The sequence below is a fragment of the Aethalodelphis obliquidens genome, unplaced genomic scaffold (assembly GCF_003676395.1).
Source record: "Aethalodelphis obliquidens isolate GAN/ISIS:26980383/991018 unplaced genomic scaffold, ASM367639v1 scaffold7, whole genome shotgun sequence".
Lineage (NCBI taxonomy): Eukaryota > Metazoa > Chordata > Mammalia > Artiodactyla > Delphinidae > Aethalodelphis > Aethalodelphis obliquidens.
In genome coordinates, this window is record NW_020837951.1 from 49759283 (window position 1) to 49781748 (window position 22466).

Genomic DNA, 22466 nt, shown 5'->3' on the forward strand with positions numbered 1-22466 from the left:
TGGGGGAAAGAGTGTAGATGGCAAAACGTTACCTGTTGACAGTGACCCCAGATGAAGGGTATGTGGGTGTTAATTATTTTTTCTGTATGTTAGATATCTTTCAAAATAAAAATTGGTGGAGAAAAAAATATCACTGACAGACTTACTAGCAGTTTGGAACAGGTCAGGCAACTCATTTGCCAACTTCTCCAGGGCTATATCTGCTATGGGGCCAAATAAGACCACAGGTCTCTTGAAACCAGCTGAAATGAGATAAGAAAAGCCATGAAATTAGGTATAAAATAAGCTAGAAGGATATATTGTACAACATGAGGAATATAGCCAATATCTTATAGTAACTACAAATGAAGTATAACCTTTAAAAATTATGAACCACTATATGGTACACCTGTAACATATAATATTGTACAGCAACTATACTTCAATTTAAAAAAAAGCCATGAAGATATCTACATGTCCTTAGCTGTTAAGAAGCAAAAGTATTTTATATATTGATAACACAACTAAATGAAAGAAATTGTGTGTTCTCCCACATCCAATTCAGACTAGCTCTTTTCTGAAAAATAAAAGAGCTCCCTCTTTTATTATAGTTCACTCCTCCCACTATTACTAAAGATAAGCTTTGCTCTACAGAATATATAAAAGCTTCTGAATGGTAGTATTAAAAAAAAAATAACTGAGATTGTAGAACTACGAGTTGGCACAGCTCACTTTTTTGTAAGTCTTATTTCATGTTTAAACATGATTCCAATCTGTAAGCTGGCTTGGCCTAAGGGATACAGATAAGTTGGAATGTGATCATTAAAGTTAAAAAACAAAGAAAAACAGGCTCTGAGCCCAGTCGGATTATTTCCTGGCCCACTTGGCTTCCACACCTTCTCGAAGCAAAACCCTTTCGTAAGCCGGGAACTTGGTGCTGACTGACACAACGGCCGTCAGGTCTTCTCGACTCTTCCGTAGGTTCTTCTTCACGCCCGACCTCTGGCCGCGCATCCTCCAGAAGTCTGCCCTGTCCCCACTGCTGTCTCTCTGGGCAGTCTGAACGCTGGCCATCTGTTCTGCTCTGAGAGAAGAAACCAGGGGAAGTAAAGGTCTAAAGCCAGGAAATGCGCAAATGTGTGGGTCACTAATCAAATTCAGTCAATGTCACTCATGGACTTAGATTAGAGGTGCAGCTTGACAATGAGCAAGTTGCACGGGGTGAGAAACACAGGGCCTTCCTCTTTTGGACGGAGGCAGAGAAAGGCTAGGTGCACATAAAATCCAGAAGAAACAGCTCAGTAACAAACATGATGACATGGCTTGTTCTGTTTAGGCTGATATAAGACACACCCTGTCTTACTGTACTTCGCTTTACTGTGCTTTGCAGATATTGCGTTTTTTTTTTTACAAATTAAAGATTTGTGGCAACTCTGCATCGAGCAAGTCTATCTGTCGGTACCATTTTCCCAACAGCATTTGCTCGCTTTGTGCCTCTGTGTCATAGTTTGGGAATTCTCTCAAAATTTCAAACCCTCCGCCAGCAAAAACACTATGGCTAACTGAAGGTTCAGATGATGGTTAGCATTTTTTGGCAATAAAGGATTTTTAATTAGGGTATGTACATTTTCTTTTTACACATAATGCTATTGCACACTTAATAGACTGCAGTAAAATATAAACATAACTTCTGTATGCACTGGTAAACCAAAAAATTTGTGTGACTTGCTTCACTGCGATATTCGTTTCATTGCGGTGGTCTGTAACCAAACCCGCAGTATCTCCAAGGTCTCCTCATACACAAGAAATGGATGATGGGAGAGGTCGTGATGACAAATGATGAAGTTATATGGGGCTTCCTTTGGCGGGGGGAGGTGTTGTTTACTTGTGGGAGGAAGGCTTAAAGGGGTTGCGTGGGAGCGTGCAGTTTCAAGATACCTGCTTTTGTTGGGGATTAAGCCTTTCTCCAATTCATTTCCAATCCTCACGGCCAGCCAGTGGCCCAGTTTCCCATCGTACAGCGTATCTACCACACGGAAGACCTCCCCTCTGGTGAAAGCCAGGCTCTGTGGAGTTTCTTTCTCACATTCAAAGTGGCTTCTTATAAAAAACGAATCCCCTCTGCCACAAGCCAGTATGTCTCTATACACTGAAAGACAAAAGCATCATTGCATGTGGTACTCAGCTTGGCCAGAGGTCTTTTCTGGAAGAGTTATCAGCTCTCTGAACTCTGATCACCCTCTTTACTTTCTTTGCATTTAGCGAACTCAGCACACAGGCCCCACGGGAACCATAGTTCAAACAGGAAGAAGGACAAGTAACTAAGTTCACGAGTTGCTGTGATGGTTAATTTTATGCATCGACTTGACTGGGCCATGGGGTGCCCAGATATTTGGTCAAATATTATTCTAGGTGTGTCTATGAGGGTGTTTCTGGATGAGATTAACATTTAACTCGGGCAGACTGAGTAAAGCCAATTGCCCTCCCTGATTTGGGTGGGCTTCAGCCAGTCCATTGAAGGCTTGAACACAACAAAAAGGTAAACCGTCCCCCGAGTAAGAGAAAAATGAACTCTTCTTCCTTTCAAAGTGGGACGTCAGCTTTTCTCCTGCCTTCAGACTCAAACAGATACACTGGCTCTTCCTGGATCTTGAGCCAGTCCGCCTTTGGACAGCAACTACACCATTGGTTCTCTTGGTTCTCAGGTCTTTGGACTTGGACTGGAACTAAACCATTGGCTCTCTTTGGGTCTCCAGCTCACCAACTTACCCTGAAGATCTTGGAACCTGCCAGCCTCCATAATCATGTAAGCCAATTCCTCACAGTATCAATAAATAGCTCACTTTCTCCCTTTCTCTGTCTGCCTGTCTCTGTCTCTGTCTCTCTCTTTCTATGTATAGAAAGATATATATATATATACACACACACACACACACACATCCTATTGGTTCCATTTCTCTGGAGAACCTTAATACAGTTGCCAATCAACTGTACTAGTTGAAGCAGACAAGAAGATTCTATTAACCCCCATTTTACAGATGAGAACAATAAAGCTTGGAAAGGTGAAGCAACTTGTCAGACTGATACGGGTTAATATGAGAGCTGACCAGCGGGTGTGGCCCTTTCCATCTGTCATGGAAAAACTCAATAATAACTTCAGGCAGTAATTAAGGATGGATCTCTGTCCAGAAAAGCAGTTTTACTCCAAAATCACACAACTAGTGAAATTCTTTCAGTAGGTGCACAGAAAACATGTGTATAGAAAGTTAAATGGTACCCGAATTCTTTCCACATACCTACGACCTAGAGATCAGGTGTCAGGATCCACTTCGATATTTTAATACCCGGATTTTCCTATTGTGCTCCCAAGCTACCTCCCTCTCCTACCACCCACTAAACTCATAACCAAACTTGCTCACCATCAGCTCGGCTCTGGGCTAAAATGGTCACCATTTCGCCTTTGGGGATTTCTAACAGGTAGAGAACGGCATCCTCCCGAACGAGCCCTCTGAAATCCTGTGTGTTCACCTGATAGGAGGGGCAAACAGAAAAAACAAAACAAGAAGAAATAAGTTGTTTTCAAAAAGGTGCCACCTGCTTTTGATCTGTTTGTTTTCATCAGGGCCTGCCCACAGCAAACCTCAGATGTAAAGAAGTCCTTAGTGCCCTACCCAGGGACTCTTAGCACCCGGCCTGGGCTGTGGGTACCACCATATCCTCCTGCCTCCCCACACTGCACACCCCTTAGGACTACACCATTCCACCAAGGACTCATCACTGGATCAGGTTAGAATTTCTTGTAGCTGTGTCCGCTTCCCTCTCTTCTTTGAATCTCCTGTAGAGGTGGCCAGGAAGGTACAAATCCAATTACTGTAATGCAATAAGGAGTGGTGGGGTCTATGGTAAATGAGCGTGCTGGCCCAGCTTAAGGCACTAATACTTTTCAAATTGATTCAAATAAAAGACTGCAAATAAGGATTCTGACCAAATCCACCTTTCTCTTACAGCTTCTAGCACCTGAAATTGAAGAACATTAGTCTTAGGTGGCAGACCATTAGCCTAATCTATAGGCTTTTAGTTTAAGCTTCTGATACATAATGGGCAAGAAGCTCACATGTATTCCCCACTGAGTAGGGTACACTGTAAATAGCGCTCAGAAGACAAGTTAGAAAGCAGGTAAAACTGAAAAGTGGGACAAAGAAAAAGACATTTTGACATCTTTGTCTTGTACCTTGAAAACCACTTTAAAACAGAATAATTACACATAAGTAAAATGTAAAAATGATTTTAAAGTACCTAATATTTTGATAATGTATTACAGAAATGAAGATACAGAATTCCTCTGAAATATTTTCTTCAGTCACTGAGGACTTGTAGAATCCTTTAATCAAAGAGTAATGCCTTACTACTGAAAAAAATCATTAACTGAGTCTAATTTAATTAAGGTTGGAATTTACCATTAAGTGAAAATAGGCATGAGATTAAAATTTACTTGGTGCGTTTAAAATAGAGTGATTTACTAAACCAATCACGTCAACTTTTCCATTGAAACAATATTTATAGCACTTAAGACAGTTCATTCCCATCTCTCTGTCCCTGAATTAGGGATATTCACGCTTTGGTAATTAATCCTTTCTTGTGCACCATCTGCAGATCTACATCTGTGTCTATATGTGGCCACGTGTATGTTTTTATATGCACTGTACATGCTTGCATTTGTTTATTTAAATAAGATAGGGCCACAGGGCATGGGGGAAGACCTTGGAGGTCCCTCTGTCCTTCTCTATTCAGAGACTGACCTTCTGTCAAGCCAAAAACTATAATGGTCAAAATTAAAGCAACACATGGTAGCTAAAATCCACATGGTTAATAACCAAACTTAGGAGCTTTTTTTTCTCTTTCCCTTCCTCTAATAGTTTCTGAAAGAGAAATGACAATCATACCAGGTAAAAAAAATAAGCAAAGAGATAGGTAAGCCAAGCACTAAAGCATGTGCACTCCTGTTAGTTACAAGGCACATATTTCGCCACAGCACACTCACTTTTTCGTTCCACATGTCAAGCTGTCACCTTTACAAAAGGAAGAGCTGCACTTAAAAAACCCACAGCAGAGTAAAGTGCTTACTGTATGTACATTGTACCCTGATATATTCAATTTGACCATGAAAAGGAGTGCTGAAACAAATTAAGGGAAAAAAGGCCAGGACAGCACTTTGGTTAGGTTGTACAGCCCTCCCCAATAAATATCCTCTTCCATTATCTATTTAGTAGTCTACACGGTCTAGCTGTGTCTGCTGTGAGCCTGAAGAGGATTCTGTGTCAGCTACGCTAAGGCTGTGTCGCAACTTCTCTGCCCCAGTAGGTGAGCTCAATCTTTTTCACCCCTTTGAAGAATTGAGGGCTCCTTTTGTAGTCAACAGAAAATTTCCACACACCCAAGAATGAGGACCATCTACTGCCTGACCTCCAGACGAGACTACTGCAAAAGAAGCTGGTTCCTGGGCTTCCCTGGTGGCGCAGTGGTTGAGAGTCCGCCTGCCGATGCAGGGGACACGGGTTCGTGCCCCGGTCTGGGAAGATCCCACATGCCGCGGAGCAGCTGGGCCCGTGAGCCATGGCCACTGGGCCTGCGCGTCCGGAGCCTGTGCTCCACAATGGGAGAGGCTACAACAGTGAGAGGCTGGAGTACCGCAAAAAAAAAAAAAAAAAAAAAGAAGCTGGTTCCCACAGTTTCTTCCTTGTCGCCAAGGTGGTAACAGGAAACAAGACACTTTCTCAAGTAGAAAACATTGTGTATCACGACTTTTACACATGGAAGTGACTCTCATTTTAACGACTTAGAGAGGTCTGTCAAGCCCCTAAGTGAATTTACTATTTTTTTTTCATGAAAATTCTGAAAATCCTTTTCCCCACAGGATACAAAAATATGTCATCCTTGAACCTTCGTGAGCAAAAGTTTCCAAATTCCTACCTGACTTCCTACGGTCCCACATCAGTTAGGAAACACGCTTTTTCTTCTTTGGCATCAGCCTACGAGTAAATTGGTATAAGCTGGCACTCAAACGGGGCTCTTATCGGTAGCACTTGGTAAGTGCTATTTCCTAGGATCATGTGGTACCCTGAGGTTCACTCAGGTACACTTAGTCTTCTAGGATCCTGTCCAGAGCCGAAGAGGGTCTAGAATGTCACTGGAAAGCTTCAGCAAAGCTCAAGGTCAAGGTTTGCTCTTCATCGGCTCCAGAAATGAAATCTGAACTACCACCATGAGGCCAAGGGCCAAGAAGGAAAAGGACCACCTCTTTTTGTGCTCTGCCTGCTTCCTTTGGGAATTCTGCTTTGCTCCCCTCTCCTCTGAGGCTAGACGCTCTTACCAGACCACCTAGTACGCATAAGAAATGCAAGTTTACAGAAGCAGAAATTCTGGTGTAGACAATTCCCCAGCATTCTGTATTTTTATAGTCACAAGGTACTCAGTGTTCTTGAAGTTAATACTGAAGTCAGTGGAAAATACATGATAAAATGTCAGAGATGAGTTGGTTATCCTTTTTTTAAACCAATAGATTATACAAACATATATATAATAAATTGAAAAGTACCAATATTTGATTAACCAGGGATTCTCCTTCCTGGACAATTTTAGATGTAAGTAACACACTGAATGGCAGCAACTCGTTAGTTTCCAACAGGATAAAGAACAGACACTGACTTTCCTACTCTGTGCCAAGAACTCTGCTGGGCGCCTTGCGAGTATCATCTGTTCTAATGTTCCCAGCGTGCCTGCGAGGCAGGTATGCTTATCCCCATTGAACAGATACAGAAACCCGAGTCTCAGAGCCGAAGCCAAGGCCACGGACTCATATGAAGCTGGGACAGGATTCAAATCAGATGATCTGATGCCAATACCTACCTCTGTTCAGTTACAGCACACGGCCTGAAGAGTGACAACCAAGCAGGGGAATCAACTAAAACCCAACCATTAGCAAGATCTTTTGAAAGCTCTTCCACCTAGCCCTTTAGCTGAAGTCTCCATTTTTTTGTTAATCAAACTAATAAAAATCTTTGTGAGGGTCTTGAACACTATAAAGTCCCACAGACATAGGGATGAGTTTTGGGTTCCAGGACTAGGAGACAGAACCCATTCGAAGGAAACAGAGACCTGATGCTTGGCAGCAACAAACCTGCAGTTGGTCTATTTTCACAAGCTGGACCACTTTCCTGTCCCTTATGTAAGACCCTCCAGAAAACCCCACTCTTCCCCAGTAACATTTAGAAACAGGGCTGGGATTTCCTACCTTCAGAATCTGGTCCCCTTCTTGAAGACCTTCTTGCTCCGCTGAGGTACCCTCTTGAATGCCGGCCACAAATATCCCGACATCATTGCCACCGGCCAACCGGAGGCCCACACTGTCTCCCTTCTTGAACCTCACCATTTTGGTACTGGGGCTGCAATGGGTTCCGTTTCAGGACAGAAAGACGGGAGATTTTTTGCGGGGGGGGGTTGGGGGTGGGGTAAAGGAAAACCAACATTAGCAGTGAGCAATTTAATTTATTCTATCTATAGAGTGATTTACCCTTTTAAAATATCTCTCTCGGGGCTTCCCTGGTAGCGCAGTGGTTGGGGGTCCGCCTGCCGATGCAGGGGACATGGGTTCGTGCCCTGGTCCGGGAAGATCCCACATGCTGTGGAGCGGCTGGGCCCGTGAGTCATGGCCGCTGAGGCTGCGTGTCCGGAGCCTGTGCTCCGCAACGGGAGAGGCCACGGCAGTGGGAGGCCCGCGTACCACAAAAAAAAAAAAAAAAAAGCTCTCTCTCATTTTTCTCACATAATCTATAATTTTATCTTCCTTAGGGCTGTGAGATGAGTATCAGTAGGCCACTTTACCAGTGAAGAACAGAAATAGAGAATGTTTAAGTAAACTCATTCAAGATTAAAAGCAAATAATGGGCAGGATTAGAGCAAAAATCAAGGCCATCTGATTCCTACTTCAGGATTCTTTCAAAGGAAAGCCTGCTGACCCCATAGGGATCCTGTCAAATGGAGACACAGCCTGGGTCCAGGGAAGCAGGATCCGAATCCAGAGGCCACTGCTTGGAAGCAGGGGTTCTCACTGTCAAGTGCAGAGCACTGTATCACTTCTCCCCTCCCTCCACATGCCAGGATCACCTGTCACTATAGCCCCTATAGAGGCACCATACTTAAGCAATACTTCATCCATGTGGGCGTTCTTGACCTGGCAAACTCAAGTATTCAAAATAACATCTGGAAAACTAGCCAGGTAAGCAGACAAGCAGACAAAGTTAACATTCACTCACTTCCACATTTTACTCGTCCTACAAATGATTTCTCTTTCTCACAAACAGTAGCAATAGGGGTTGGTTAAAGGGCAGCTGATTATATGCAAAATCACCATCTAAAGTTTAAGAAAAGCATTCTTCCAAATTTCCATTAAGGAGATAGAGCTGTGTGGAGGAAGAAAGGGGGAAAGCAAGAAAGACTGAAATACATACCCATATATTGCTAAATCTTCAGGACCCGGACGAAGAACAGTTCTTGGGGCTGGTTTTGGTGGAGGAACTGTGGATTAAAAAACATCATTACCGACCTGGACTAACAGGCTTTGTCTTGTCTCTAAATATAAAGATCACAAAATCCACAAAAAATTCAAGTCTGTACCCTATGCTACATATGTTATCACATCAAACAAAAATGTCTTAAGGTTAAGTTTGAGGCATTAGTAGGTGTCAATGATTTCTCAAAAGAAGTGAGAAGAAAATGAACCTTTAAAATGCAAGGTGCATAATCACGTTTACAAGCAGGTAGCATTTTTAAAGTAACTTAAAAGCCATGTAATAATGCTGTTTTTTTCCCGTGGATAAATATTTATGCATTTAAATCATGATAATTTTATGGGGTTGGGGGCAGGGGTAGGGAATGGAGTTGAGATCAGAACTGGGACATAAAAGGACTTCAACTAATCAAATTTGACAAAATGTGACTGTGACATAATTAGAAGTATGTATTTGGTCTCTTTCCCACCCTCAGAGATCCTAAAGTCCCTTTAATCTCTGGAGTGAAAGGGGTGCCAGGAGTATCTTTTGCTCTAATGTTCCGTCTTTGAGGCCAGTTCCTGACACAGAGGTCCTACATCCCTTGCAATTTCCTGGGTGATGGGAGCATCCTTTGTTCTAAAGAGATGACTCCTGGATAGCCTCAGGATGGGGCTGGTCACCAGGAAGAGAAAGCCATGCACATGACAAAGCCTCCATAAACAAGGGGATTCAGAATGCTTCAGGGTGGGTGAAAATATTGAGGTGCTGGGAGGGTGACGTGCCTTGAGAGGGCAGGAAAGCTCTCCACCCTCTCCCCAGACATTGCCCTATGCAGCTCTTCCATTTGGCTCTTCCTAAATTGTATCTTGTATTTAAAAAAAAAAAAAAGTAATAGTAAATAAAGTGCTTTCCTGAGTTCTGTGAGTCATTCTAGCAAATTATCAAACTTGAGGAAAGAGTCACGGGAACCCCCAGTTTAGAGCTGGTTGGTTGGAAGTGAAGGCGGCAACCCGGGACTCGTGACTGGCGCCTGTAGTGGGGGCATCTTGTGAGACGGAGCCCTTAACCTGCGGGGTCTGCACGAACTTGGGTAGTCAGTGCCAGAACTGAATTGAACTGCAGGACACCCAGTCGGTGTCTGGAGAATTCGAGAACTGGTAGTTGGGCAGAGGACAAAACCCACACAGTTGGTGTCAGAAGTGTTGTGAGCAGATAACAGTTCAGGTTGGGATCAGGGATGGGAGACAAAAGGACCATGACTAATGAAACATAACAAAAGGTGACCAATCTGTTGGCACACAGAAAGAGCTGTTATTCTTTGTATTTTTCTCAATATTAAATGAGACAGGAGTGCCTCTTCCATATATAAAAATGATTTTAAAATAATTTCTCTCTCTCTTTCCAGCCACCTTCTGGAATTACCAAGCACTGACACCTGAACATGACTGTTTAAAATGAGCCTCACCTGGGGCTTCCTCTTGGTATGTGGGTTCCTTGCTGGGCTCTGCGCTCACTGCAGCTGCAATATCTCCAGTGGACTTAAAGGGAGTGGGTGTGGCGCCCATCCTGGACCATCTGCTATGCGTGTCCTCTCTTGAACTTAAGCACACGTCATGTTAACGTCTCATCATGTGACAGATTTGCAAATACACATGTGCGTACACTCACAGGGATGTGGGCGAGGGAAAATACTCATCATCTTACTTTGGTCTTTCCTTCAGCTTTTCATTCGAGGAATGATAATCATAATCGGAATACTGCTGTCGTCTGTCCTCCGGAGAAAATGATTGGTTTGACTCTATTTCTGAGATATCTGATTTCAAAAATAAGAAAAGACTTCTTAATAAAACATTTGAGACCTGTGCCAGAAATTATTCTATTCTCTGGGCAAGGAAACAGGGGAAATGGAAGAGAGGGCAGGCAGTAAATGTGCTATTAGTCTGAGTCTTTCGTTGAAAAAAAAAAAAGAATCTGATCGTTTGAAAGGAAAGGCATTAATTAACAAAGAAGGCTCTAAATCCAGAATTTTATGTTCCTCTTTCATCATACTTTCCATCAAAGCTGACACTGAAGAGACAAAATCCAATGATGGGAATATATATATGTGTGTGTGAATCTATATTAGTGTATATACACAGGTACACACACACACACACACACACACACACACACACACTCATTTTGAGTGTGCACATAGACCAGTGCTTCTGAAACTTTAATGTGCGTACATATCACCTGGGATCTTGTTAGAATGCAACTCTTCTGGGCCGGGCCCGAGATTCTGCAATTCCATCAAGCTCCTGGATGACACGATGCTGCTAGTGGGCTAAGCAGCACACTTGGAGTAACAAGGAAATAACCCGTAAGCTCCTGGCACCCTGGCATTACTTCCTGTGCTCTACGTGTTTTCCTGTATTCAGAGCAGTAACCACCTGATTAGACATTGTATATAATAGAAATTAAACCAAGTTTTAAGGTTTTATAAAGTAATTCTTTTAAAGATCAACAAGTCCATTTCTAAACTTGAGAACTTAATATTTTCTAAACTTTTCTGCACAAAGCCAATACTAGATGATTAAGTAGGAAATAGCATGCCTATTTATTTTTATTGGTAATTTTTACATGGTTAAAATGTTATCGTATGTACTGTATGTCAACTATACTTCAATTAAAAAAATAAAAATAAATAATAAAGACATGCCCAAGAGCCCCCCGCCCCGCCAAAAAGTAAAGGGCTAAGAAGACACAAGACCATTTTGAAGGACAAGAAGTTGGATTTGGCTGTGGAAATTAATGAAGAGAGACAAAATAAATAAATGTTATCTTATGTAAAATTCATATTCAAATTAAAAAAAAGGAAACGACTATAGCTTCATAAGAGAAGAGGTGACACAGATTGCCAACCAATGAATACCAGACTATTCAGCCATTCTGATTGAGTCTATTATAGTGTCTACCAGTTTTAACTATCCTCTACATTGTCTTCTCTTTGTTGGAAATATTAACAGTCACTTAAAAAAAATCACATGATAAAGCACAAGAATGAGCAATTTACAAATGTATGTGGTTAGTTCTGTGAACCACTCCCACATACATTTTTTTACTAACAAGTTTTGTTTTCAATGGCCTCAGAGTCCGCAGGGATTCACAAGTACACCAGAATTTCATACTGGAATCCTAATTTCAACAGACCCTTTAATAAGAAAATAACAACCAAACCTGGAATTAAAGTTCAAAAGAGAGGCTTCTGTTAGAAATTTAACTTCCAGGTGAATGGCTATGCTAGATAGAGATGACAATGCAGAAGCAACAGTCTTCCTCTCCTCCAGCTCAGCTCACAGCCTCCCCTTTCTTTACCTTCTATTTCTGAGTCGCTGTCATTTAACGAGGGGATGTTGATGAGCGTCTGCTTGCTGTCCCTCAACACCACGAGCTGGAGTTTTCCTCTTGACTTTTCTATCAGTTTTCGGGCATCCGTTAAAGACATGTTCTCAGTTACGGTTCCATTTATCTGTGTTTATGAAGAACAGTAATGTTCCATGCAATACAACTACCCACAGCAAAACAGAAAATTCTTATTTTCCTCTTCTAAAAAGTTAAGGGCTTTGCTCAGTTACTCAAACAGACGTGGGCTTTAGGATGACTGACTGAATAAAAATGAATTATCCTTTAAATTAAATATAACCCCACATGCCTGGAACCCAAACACAGGCCTGAGAAAGCTGTAGTGTACTTAAGTTACTCTGCTAATTTATTTAACTTCCAAGCTCAAGACGATGGTTTGGTTTACTACTGGAACATGTTTCCTGACTAGAGAGGTTTACAAAAACGATTAAATATTCAGCATTCATATACCACCAACTTGCCCTCTCATCTTTCCTTCGTTTAGAGAACAGGAGCTTAAACTTTTAATAAACAGGGAAGAAGAAAGACTTTGCTGAGATTTTTTTAAAATTTATTTTAAATTTATTTAAATTTATTTTATTTTTGGCTGTGTCGGGTCTTTGTTGTGGTGCGCGGGCTTCTCATTGAGGTGGCTTCTCTTGTTGCGGAGCATGGGCTCTAGGCACGCGGGCTTCAGTAGTTGTGGCTCGTGGGCTCTAGAGCGCAGACTCAGTAGTTGTGGCGCACAGGCTTAGTTGCTCTGCGGCATGTGGGATCGTCCCAGACCAGGGCTCGAACCCGTGTCCCCTGCATTGGTGGGCGGATTCTTTACCACTGCACCAGGGAACCCCCAAGATTTTTGTTTTTAACTGACACTACACTATTACAAATCTCCAAGTCTGGTTTTCCTGATAAAAATGATCTCTCTGCTGCCCTTCCAGGCTTTGTCTTATTATTGACTCCTATCTCAACAAAGTTTCACTGACTTGGCACTTGAATGCGGAAATACAGACTAGGAAGCTGAGCATGAACCCACCCACCTTGAGAATTATGTCTCCTTCATGCAGGTTGCCATCTTTAGATGCTAGACCTGTTCCGGTCATTTCCTTTATGAAGATCTGACTCCCGAGCCGGAGACCATACTCTAGAAGACAAACACACAAACAAACACATATTTCATCAACGTGTTCAGAAAACTAAGGCTGGCTTTTAGGATGATTTAAAAATATGTATGCAAAATTAATTTTGCATGTGAGACAGTCTGTAAGCCCACCGGCCTTCACTTGTCAAAACAGTCGATGTCATTAAAAAAAAAAGAAAAAGAGGCAGAGGGACTGTTCTAGATTAAAAGAGACATAAAAACCAAATGCACTGCGTGAAACTTCACTAGATCCTCAATCCAATATGGGGTAGAGGTGGGGGGTAGGGGTGGATTACATTATTTTGGAGCAACTTCAAAATAAACTGCACTATAATATATTAAAAGGCATATTAATGCTAACTTTCTTAAGAGTAATAGTGGCATTATGGTTATGAAGGGCAATGTTTCTATCCTTGGGAGATACCTGCTGAAATATTTAGGGGTAAAGGGTCATTTTGCCTGCAACTTACCTTCAAGTGGTTCCAAAACACCATTTAGAGACAGAGAGATGCGGTAGGGGAGGAAGACGGGGAGGAAGACGGGGGAGGGAGAAAGGGAAAAAAAGGAGAAATAAAACAAATGTGGCAAAATGTTAACAATTGGTAAAACTAGGTGAAGGCTATTTGAGTTATTTGCCACAAAATTAACACTTTTCAAAACAAAATGTTGGGGAGAAAAAAAAACAATTCAGTACATCTTAACAGGCGTGTTCTACTGACAATACAGTTGCCTACAGGAAAGTACCACAAATAGCAAACCCTCTATCTGTAACAATTTAGATTGTGTGGGATTTGGCACTGAAAAAATGTCACTGTGTGAAGAAAAGGGGTAGATAAGCCAGCAAAGCAACAAATAAAGTATTCAACTAAAACTGGCACAGCTCTGGGGATTTATGGACTTTGCATTGTTCTCAAGAAAAACCACTGTATTTACTAAGTATGTACATTTGAAAATATTTTAAATACTATTCAGACTATTCTGATTTTACTTATTAAACATGTAAAAATACACACTTTAAGGATGAATTTTGGTTATTTTAGGAAGCTACCTAAACCTAGCAGGTTTGAAAAGAGGCACACTCAAATTTTATTATTATTGTTATGGCCTCAGTGAAGTCAGAAACAGAAAAATAAGTATCGTATATTAACGCATATTTGTGGAATCTAGAAAAATGGTACGGATGAACCTATTTGCAGGGCAGGCATAGAAAGGCAGACTCGGAACGGATGTGTGGACACGGTGGGGAAGGGGAGGGTGGGATGAATTGGGAGATCAGGTTTGACATATATACACTACAATGTATAAAACAGATAGCTAGTAGGAACCTGCTGTATAGCACAGGGAGCTCAGTTTGGTGCTCTGTGATGGCCTAGTTGGGTGGGATGGGGGGTGGGAGGGAGGTCCAAGAGGGAGGGGATGTGTGTATGCATATGGCTGATTCACCGCACTGTGCGGCAGAAACTAACACAACATTGTAAAGCAATTATACTCCAATAAAAAAAAAATCTTATCAATTCAAAATAAAGTAACTTTCTGCCACTTAGAAGTAGATTTAAAGAGAAGTTTTAAGTGACTTATAGTAAGTTAGATTCAGATCTTACCACAAGGATTAAAGCTGTTAAGGTCTACCCCTGCCCTTTAGGGAGCTGATACTCAAGAAAGAATAAAGGTAAGACAGACGGCATTTTCTTCAGGGATGGCAATTCCTTACAGGTTAAACAGCCTCACAGCCCAGGACAGAAGGTTGAGACAAACTTGAGCAATGACTTCTTTCTCACGTGTCAACAATTCCTCCATCCTCTTAAAAACTGCACTCTTATTGTAAAATTACAAATAGGTTGCTATTGGTATGTTTGTGGGCACCTCTCAAATGAGGAAAAAAAGTCAGTTGGCCATCTTCTAAGACTTTTACCAGCAAGGCTATCTGATGCCCGTGAAACATGTAAAAGCTGGCCATGTGAATGGATCCTATTTTTCTTAATCAAATGTAGGTTTTGCCTGCAGCCAGATATTTGTAATGATTAATTCTTATGCAACTCTAGCCAGTGATAGCTAAACTACCGTGTCATCTTAGCAAAAGGTGGCTTAAAAAATCTTTTAAAAAGCAGAACTTTGGAAAAAACAAACAAGCAAACACTGAATTCTAAGTTTAAAAAGCAAAATGGCCCAGAAGCAGTAAAATGGCGCATCAGCAAAGGGGCATGAGCCCTCTCTGTTCCTTACTGGTATTACTAAGACCAGGCATGATGTGGGCAGTTTCTTAGGACAAACATCTTTTTAATTGTGGGTCACAACTCATGAGTGAGTCTTGAAATCAATTTAGTGAGTTGGGACCAGTATCTTTTAATTTAATGTAAGAGAACCTCTCAAAAATCATCACTCAGAGTTAAGTACCGTTCCGTGAAACACTTGGCCAAGTTTTTCACATATTGGTGCCTCCACGATTATTTGCAAGATGTGGTTCTTTCTGTGGCAGGAGGAGAGGGGGGAAGAGAAGGAGAAAGAGGAAGAAGGGGAAGAGGAGAGAGAGGGGGAGGAAAATACTGAAAAGCACTGCAACGGGGAACTCAAGAATCTGGGTGCAAGTCCTACCGGACGTGCGTCAGCCTTCTGTGAAGGAGGCCTTGTGTCAAGTTATCTTTCTCAAAACTTCTCTACGGTCCACAATCTGGAAGCAGAATGGTTTTTACTCTGCAATTCTTGGGGGTTGATGAATTAATACGTCATTATCCATGGTTATAAAGATTTTCTAGAATTCTTAAATCTCCCAAGACTCACATTCCTCAGAGATAGTACCATCTCAACTTTCACCTTTGTTTTCTGGACCTGGGCTCCAGTATCCCATTATTCGCATCCTTGCAGTTACCTCAATATCCTTTCAATAGATACCCAATTGTATAACTCAACTCTTTAAGCTCCTCTAGAAGAACTAAAGAAAACAAACCCTCTCATCTGATAAGCTCTTTAAAATGCAAATTCCCAACCTAAAAAGCAAGAGGTCTTTCACTTTGCCCTCTTGGGTACTCTTATCTTTTTTCCTCTTTGAAGGAGGACAATTAGAGAACATGCAGAGATAAAAGATGTTACCAGGAATTCAAAAAGTTGGAAGCTAAAAATCAATGCAGGGAATAGCTCAACATGGGGCTCTAAATCCCTGTTCATTCACCTACTTGTTTCCTATCATCTATTTCCAAGAGATGAAGTTTGAGCTCCAACTCCACCACTTACTTACCAGCTTCAAGATGTGGGCATGTCACCTCCCATCTCTGAGTTGCAGAAGCCTCACCTCACTGCAAGTGCTACTTGCTTGTCCAGCTGCCACAAAGGGGTTTAGTTAATCTGGATGTGCTTAAGCGTATGCAACTGCTCCAGGCACGAAACATGGGACGGGCAGCCTGGGCCAGAGCCTGCCTCATCTGTGGACACACCAAAAACCTCTCTGCACCTTGCTATACCCACCTGTAAAAGAGGAATGAAGTCTCCTACCTACCACAAAGGCTTCTGGTGAGGATTAAATTAGAAAGTATTTATTCCACAGAGGGCCCTGGCATAGAGCAAAAACTCAATCAAGATTACCTGGAGTATTGTCCCCTACTGTGGTTTCAACAGTTTAAGCTGCACTGGGTTCACCAAGAGAGCCTGTTAACACAGAGACCCCAGGGGCCACCCCAGTGCTTCTGATTCAGTGGGGGCTGGTCTGGGGCCTGAGAATCTACATTTCTAATAAGCATCCAGGTGATATTTATGCTGCTCTGAGAACCACTGGCCTATTAGTTTAAAGCCAGATTTCCACCATCTGGCTTAGTCACTGATGATACAACTTTGTGCAAGTCAATGAACTTTTCTGTGCCACTAGTTTCCTTGTCTATAAAATGAAGATATGACTAACTCCCACAGGGGGTGGTGGTGAGGACAAAATGAGCTAATCTGTGCAAAGCATTTATTAGGTCAGTGCTTGGCACACAGCAGGTTCCACGTAAGTTAGCTATTATAGTGCTTTTTCTTCATCAAGCATGACTACCTTCATTTGCTTTGCTTTTCATCAGAAGGATCCCGATGGGCCTGTCCGAGTCCAGCTGTCCCCGCGGCTCGGGGCTGGGGCTGCGGGAGTGGAGGTGCTCGCGGCTGCGGCTCCAGGACGTCCCGTACCGGGCATCGGGCTGGGCCCTGCGGCCATACTCCCGCTCCGGGCTGTAGGCGCGATCGTAGGTCGGGTCAATGCTCCGGCCGCGGCTCCTCTCCCGGGCTCGCCGGTAGTCATCGTCGTCGTGGTCCAGGCCCCGCTCGAGGCTGCGGCCACGGCTGCGCTCTCGGGCTCGCCGGTAGTAGTAGTCGTCGTCGTGGTCCAGGCCCCGCTCCAGGCTCCGGCCGCGGCTCCGGTCCCGCTCCCGGCTGCGCGCCCGGTCGTGGGGACGACCCCTCTCCAGGCTGTCCTCCCAGCTGCGGCTGCACTCTCCGCGGCTGCTGGGCCGGCTCCTCTCACTGTACCCGCTGCGCGCGCTTCTGCCATCAAATTCGTCCATCAGCTCGAAAGCCCGGTCATGCTCGTGGACGGGAGGGCTGCCCTGCGGCGGGGCCAGCTGGACCTTCCGGGGCCTCTTGACCACCTGTCACAAAACAAACAGTGGGGACGCAAGACAATCACAACCAAACATAGAGAATGCAGTGGTTAAGAGCCCGGGTTCTCCTTCCAGTAAAACTCTTGTGTCCCCACCCAGTTGCTAAGCCTCAGGCTCCTCATCTGGAAAATGAGGACCCCCTCAGGGGGGTCAAGGATAAAATAAGACAATAAGTATAAAACTCTGAGCACAGTGCCTCCAAAATCTGCTTCTACTCAAAGTGTGAAAAGCACCAAAGGGATTTAAATCACTAAGTTACAAAAATGAAAATCCAGAAAGTGAGACATTCTGTACACAAGTGCGTAGGTTCATCTAAAAGTCAATGTCATTCAAAAGAGGTGGGAGGCAGGTAAGGGGAGAGAGGAGGTAAAAGAGGGATCCTTTAAGATTAAAATGGACCGACGAGGGCGCTGAGTGGAGGCAGCGAAGAGCGCTCGGGTGGACCACTCCGCTTTCCCGCGCCGCGCAGCCTCCCGCCCTCCGCCTCCTGTTCGGACCCGCTGCCGGCTTCTCCTCCCGAGACTGCCCTCAGCCCGCGCACCAGTCGGCTCCGCTATGGCGACCCGCAGCCCCAGAGTCGTGATTAGTGATGATGCACCAGGTTATGACCTAGATTTATTCTGTAGACCTAATCATTATGCTGAGGATTTGGAAAAGGTGTTTATTCTTCATGGACTAAATATGGACAGGACTGAACAGCTGGCTTGAGAATGTGATGGAGATGGGAAGCCATCACATCGTGGCCCTCTGTGTGCTCAAGGGGGGGCTATAAATTCTTTGCTGACCTGCTGGATTACATCCAAGCACTGAACAGAAATAGTGATAGATCTATACCTATGCCTAGATTTTATCAGACTGAAGAGCTACTGTAATGACCAGTCAACAGGTGAGGTAAAAGTAATTGGTGGAAAATGTAAAACCGATAGCTAGTAGGAAGCAGCCGCATAGCACAGGGAGATCAGCTCGCTGCTTTGTGACCACCTAGAGGGGTGGGATAGGGAGGGTGGGAGGGAGGGAGACGCAAGAGGGAGGAGATATGGGGATATATGTATACGTATAGCTGATTCACTTTGTTATACAGCAGAAACTAACACACCATTGTAAAGCAATTATACTCCAATAAGAATGTTTAAAAAAAAGGTAATTGGTGGAGATGATCTCTCAACTTTAACTGGAAAGAATGTCTTGACTGTTGAAGATATAACTGACACTGGCAAAACAAGGCAAACCTTGCTTTCCTTGGTCAAGCAGCATAATCCAAAGATGGTCAAGGCTGCAAGCTTGCTGGTGAAAAGGACCCCTCAAAGTGTTGGATATAGACCAAACTTTGTTGGATTTGAAATTACAGACAAGTTTGTTGTAGGATATGCCCTTGACTACAATGAATACTTCAGGGATTTGAATCATGTTTGTGTCATTAGCGAAACTGGGAAAGCAAAATACAAAGCCTGAGAGTTCCAGTTTGGAAACCTCTGGAGTCCCATTGAAATCACCAGGAAAATTACCAAATGTTCTAGTTCTGTGGCCAGCTGCTTAGCAGAGCTTACTGCATGTATCTTCTAAGAATTTTATGTTTTGTATTTTAGTTGCCGAATTCCCGAACTCTTTATTTGCACTATGAGCCTATAGACTGTCAGTTCCCTTTGGGTGGATTGTTGTTTGACTTGTGAATGAAAAGTCTCTTAAACCACACCACTATTGAACGAAAATATTGAAACTGTATCTGTAAGAAACATTTAAAGACAAGAATATATTAGTTTTTTAATTGATATTTTAATTTTTATATATTCAGGAAAGAACAGAAGTGATTGAATATTGTTAATTATACCACTGTATGTTTAGAAAAGAAGCAGTCAGTTTCATATCAGTGACAGCATTTAGAGGTATTGTTATGTTGGATAAACCATATGTCCTGGAATTACTTTAGTAGATTTCAGGAGCATTAAACTGTATTTTCCCGCTTGTTCAGATTATTTCTGGTGAATCTTTGTCAACAGTTCCATTTAAATACAGGTCAATAAGTTCTAAAAACCTACCACTTTTTGAAGTCTTCAATGTAAAATTCCTAAAAATAAAGGCTGTCTCTTTAAAAAAAAAGATTAAAATGGACTAAAGTGATTAGGACCAAATGTGATGAGTGAACTTTGATTGGATCCTGGATGGGGAAGAAAAATCTACCAAAGTCATCTTAGGGTATGGACTGTATATTAAATGATATTGTAGAGTTATTATTACTTTTCTTTTTTTAATTTTAAAGTAATAACAAGTATTTATCTGATTCACAGAAAAGAAATACAATTAAGAGATTAAGGACAAAACTCCATTAGTGTAAAAGTCACTGGCTACTATCTAGCACAGGAACAACTGGATTGCTTCCAGCAGTTTTGAAGCACTAAAAGATCTTAAAATGTGGATGGAGAAACAGATGTGTATATTTCTTTATATTAAAGTTAAATATGAATTTTATTCTGACAAGTCAGACCCAGAATGTTACTTTATCAATTTTTATGCATTTGAACATCTGCAACATATAGCAATCCTTTGTTTAGTAATCTTCAGTATAAATATAAAAATCTGAGATACATGAGAATGTTTTTCAAATCATACTTCTATTTCTTCACAGCTTTATATGTGCAAAATTATACGTAATTATAATTTTCAAACTTTGAATATCCATGTTATTTGATATATCTGTACAGAAAGAGTAAGATAAAAAACATTTAATAAAATTAAATATATCTAATTTGCAAAATTGATATCTGACATTTGTTGTGTGCTCGTGCAACAAAGAGTGCATAGGTTATTTCTGCAGCAATCAAAAACAAAATCTTTTTAAACTCAGATTTCAAGTTTCCTCTGATAATTATTCTACTCCCTGGAAATACTTTCAAGTTTTGATTTCTAGATGCAATGGGCATTTTGATACATATACATGTATTTTTTCCCTAAACTTGTATATTTTCAAACCATTTGAACATTATAATCAGACTCAGCATGGTGATTTTTTCTTAGAATCTGTAGAAGTCCTCTGTTCAGAATTAATGTAGAGACTCCCAGTGCGCCAATGTGAAAAACCAGGTAAAGATAGTATTACCACTATGCTTTAGTGGGATTTCCTGCAGGTTTAGGATCATAACCATATAGGAAAGTAGCTCTTATTACAAGGATGGCTCCAAGGGAAAAGACACTGGTTGGTACGAAATCTTGTAGTCAAAAATAAGATATCAGTGTTGATAATACTATTCACAAAGAGGTTGCAAATCCTTTTAAAATGTTATCCGCATACTTAATCACAGCAGCTATTACAAGGCCTCCCAGTGCCTGAACAACAACTATCCATGTCAGCTGGTTATACCCCTGAAAAAATCCATTCTTTGATTCCAGTTCTCCTTCATAAACATATACACCCATTAACCCAAATATACTCCCCCAAAAACCAAGCTGGATGTTTCTTACCCACACTGATTGTTTGGTTTCTTTTAAGATTTTCTCAAACTAAAACCCAGCAAAGCCACTTGAAAAACATGCTGTGCGAACTGCCATGAGGCCTACGAATTGTGAGCCAGGTGAAAGTTCCTTAGAATTAAGCGCTTGTGGGGCTTCGATGGTGGCTCAGTGGTTAAGAATCCACCTGCCAATGCAGGGGACACGGGTTCAAGCCCTGGTCCGGGAAGATCCCACATGCCGCAGAGCAACTAAGCCCGTGCGCCACAACTACTGAGCCTGTGCTCTAGAGCCCGCGAGCCACAACTACTGAGCTCGCGTGCCACAACTACGGAAGCCGTGTGCCTAGAGCCCATGCTCCACAACAAGAGAAGCCACCGCGATGAGAAGCCTGCATGCCACAACGAAGAGAAGCCCCCGCTCGCCGCAACTAGAGAAAGCCCGCGCGCAGCAACGAAGACCCAACGCAGCCAAAACTAAATAAATAAATTTATAAAAAATTAAAAGAAAAAGAATTAAGTGCTTGAGAATCTGAGGGCCACTGTACAAAAGCAACTCCTGTCATCAAAATTACTAGGGAGAGCCACTGGTACACACCTAATTTTTTTACTAAGCATCGACACAGAAAATAATGCAGTCCTAAGAATTTTCAACTGATATGTGACCTGATAAGTAGCTGCGTCTAGATTTGACAGTGCCACAGAGAGTAAATAATTCTGAAGAGTATATATCCCTGATGGAATAGCAAGTTTAAGCGTTTCCATAGGTTTGTTAAGAATTTCACCACGTAGTATTCAATTCAATGCTCTTAGACTACATTTGCTGTCTTTGTAGACTAATAAAATGCAGGCCATTGTTTTCAAAAGTTCAGCAACAGCCACAGCTGTAGATGATAGATAACGAGGCCCCTCCTCTTTTAAAGTCCTAGAATAACACATTGTTAGAACCAAACTGGTAGCCTGAAAGACCAAAATTCCCAAGGAAAGGTATTTTAGATTGGCTGATGATGTCTTATCTTCATTTGCCTGCTAATGTTGGAGGGTCTCCTGCAGAGGTGGCAGGCAGCTGAGGCTCACCATGGGGACAAGGGCACTGGCAGCAGCAGTTCTGGGAAGTACTCATTTTCGTGAGCCCTCCCAGAGACCGCCATTAGCCCTGCCATAGAGCCTGTAGCTACTTTTCTTAAATAGGATAACAGTAGTATAATTATGCAGATGAATGTCCTTATTTAGGAGACTTGAGAAGTAAGAAGGATTAAACTGTCATGTCTGCAACTTCCCCTCAAACGGTTCACTAAAAATATGTATGTCTGGGCTTCCCTGGTGGCGCAGTGGTTGAGAGTCTGCCTGC

At 42.3% G+C, this 22466-nt stretch overlaps 1 protein-coding gene and 3 pseudogenes across 2 annotated transcripts in view; 1 reads left to right on the top strand and 3 right to left on the bottom strand.

Annotated features, from left to right (window-relative positions):
- Positions 1-17685, bottom strand: part of TJP2 (tight junction protein 2) — a 34003-nt gene extending 16318 nt beyond the window's left edge. For both annotated transcript variants that reach the window (XM_027105730.1, XM_027105729.1), the window contains exons 1-11: positions 17075-17685; positions 12953-13056; positions 11886-12039; positions 10233-10341; positions 9994-10127; positions 8487-8553; positions 7271-7421; positions 3399-3507; positions 1918-2128; positions 876-1063; positions 147-242 (exon numbers count right to left, since the gene is read on the bottom strand). In XM_027105730.1, coding sequence (XP_026961531.1) covers positions 147-242; positions 876-1063; positions 1918-2128; positions 3399-3507; positions 7271-7421; positions 8487-8553; positions 9994-10127; positions 10233-10341; positions 11886-12039; positions 12953-13056; positions 17075-17576 — 1825 coding nt within the window. In that variant the 5' untranslated portion in view covers positions 17577-17685. The remainder of the gene's footprint in view (positions 1-146; positions 243-875; positions 1064-1917; positions 2129-3398; positions 3508-7270; positions 7422-8486; positions 8554-9993; positions 10128-10232; positions 10342-11885; positions 12040-12952; positions 13057-17074) is intronic.
- Positions 17686-18150: 465 nt separating this feature from the next.
- Positions 18151-19204, top strand: LOC113620073 (hypoxanthine-guanine phosphoribosyltransferase-like; annotated as a pseudogene).
- On the bottom strand, positions 19106-21284 carry LOC113620184 (UDP-N-acetylglucosamine transporter pseudogene; annotated as a pseudogene).
- Positions 21285-21547: 263 nt separating this feature from the next.
- The window catches only part of LOC113620185 (UDP-N-acetylglucosamine transporter pseudogene), a 13680-nt pseudogene continuing 12761 nt past the window's right edge, over positions 21548-22466 (bottom strand).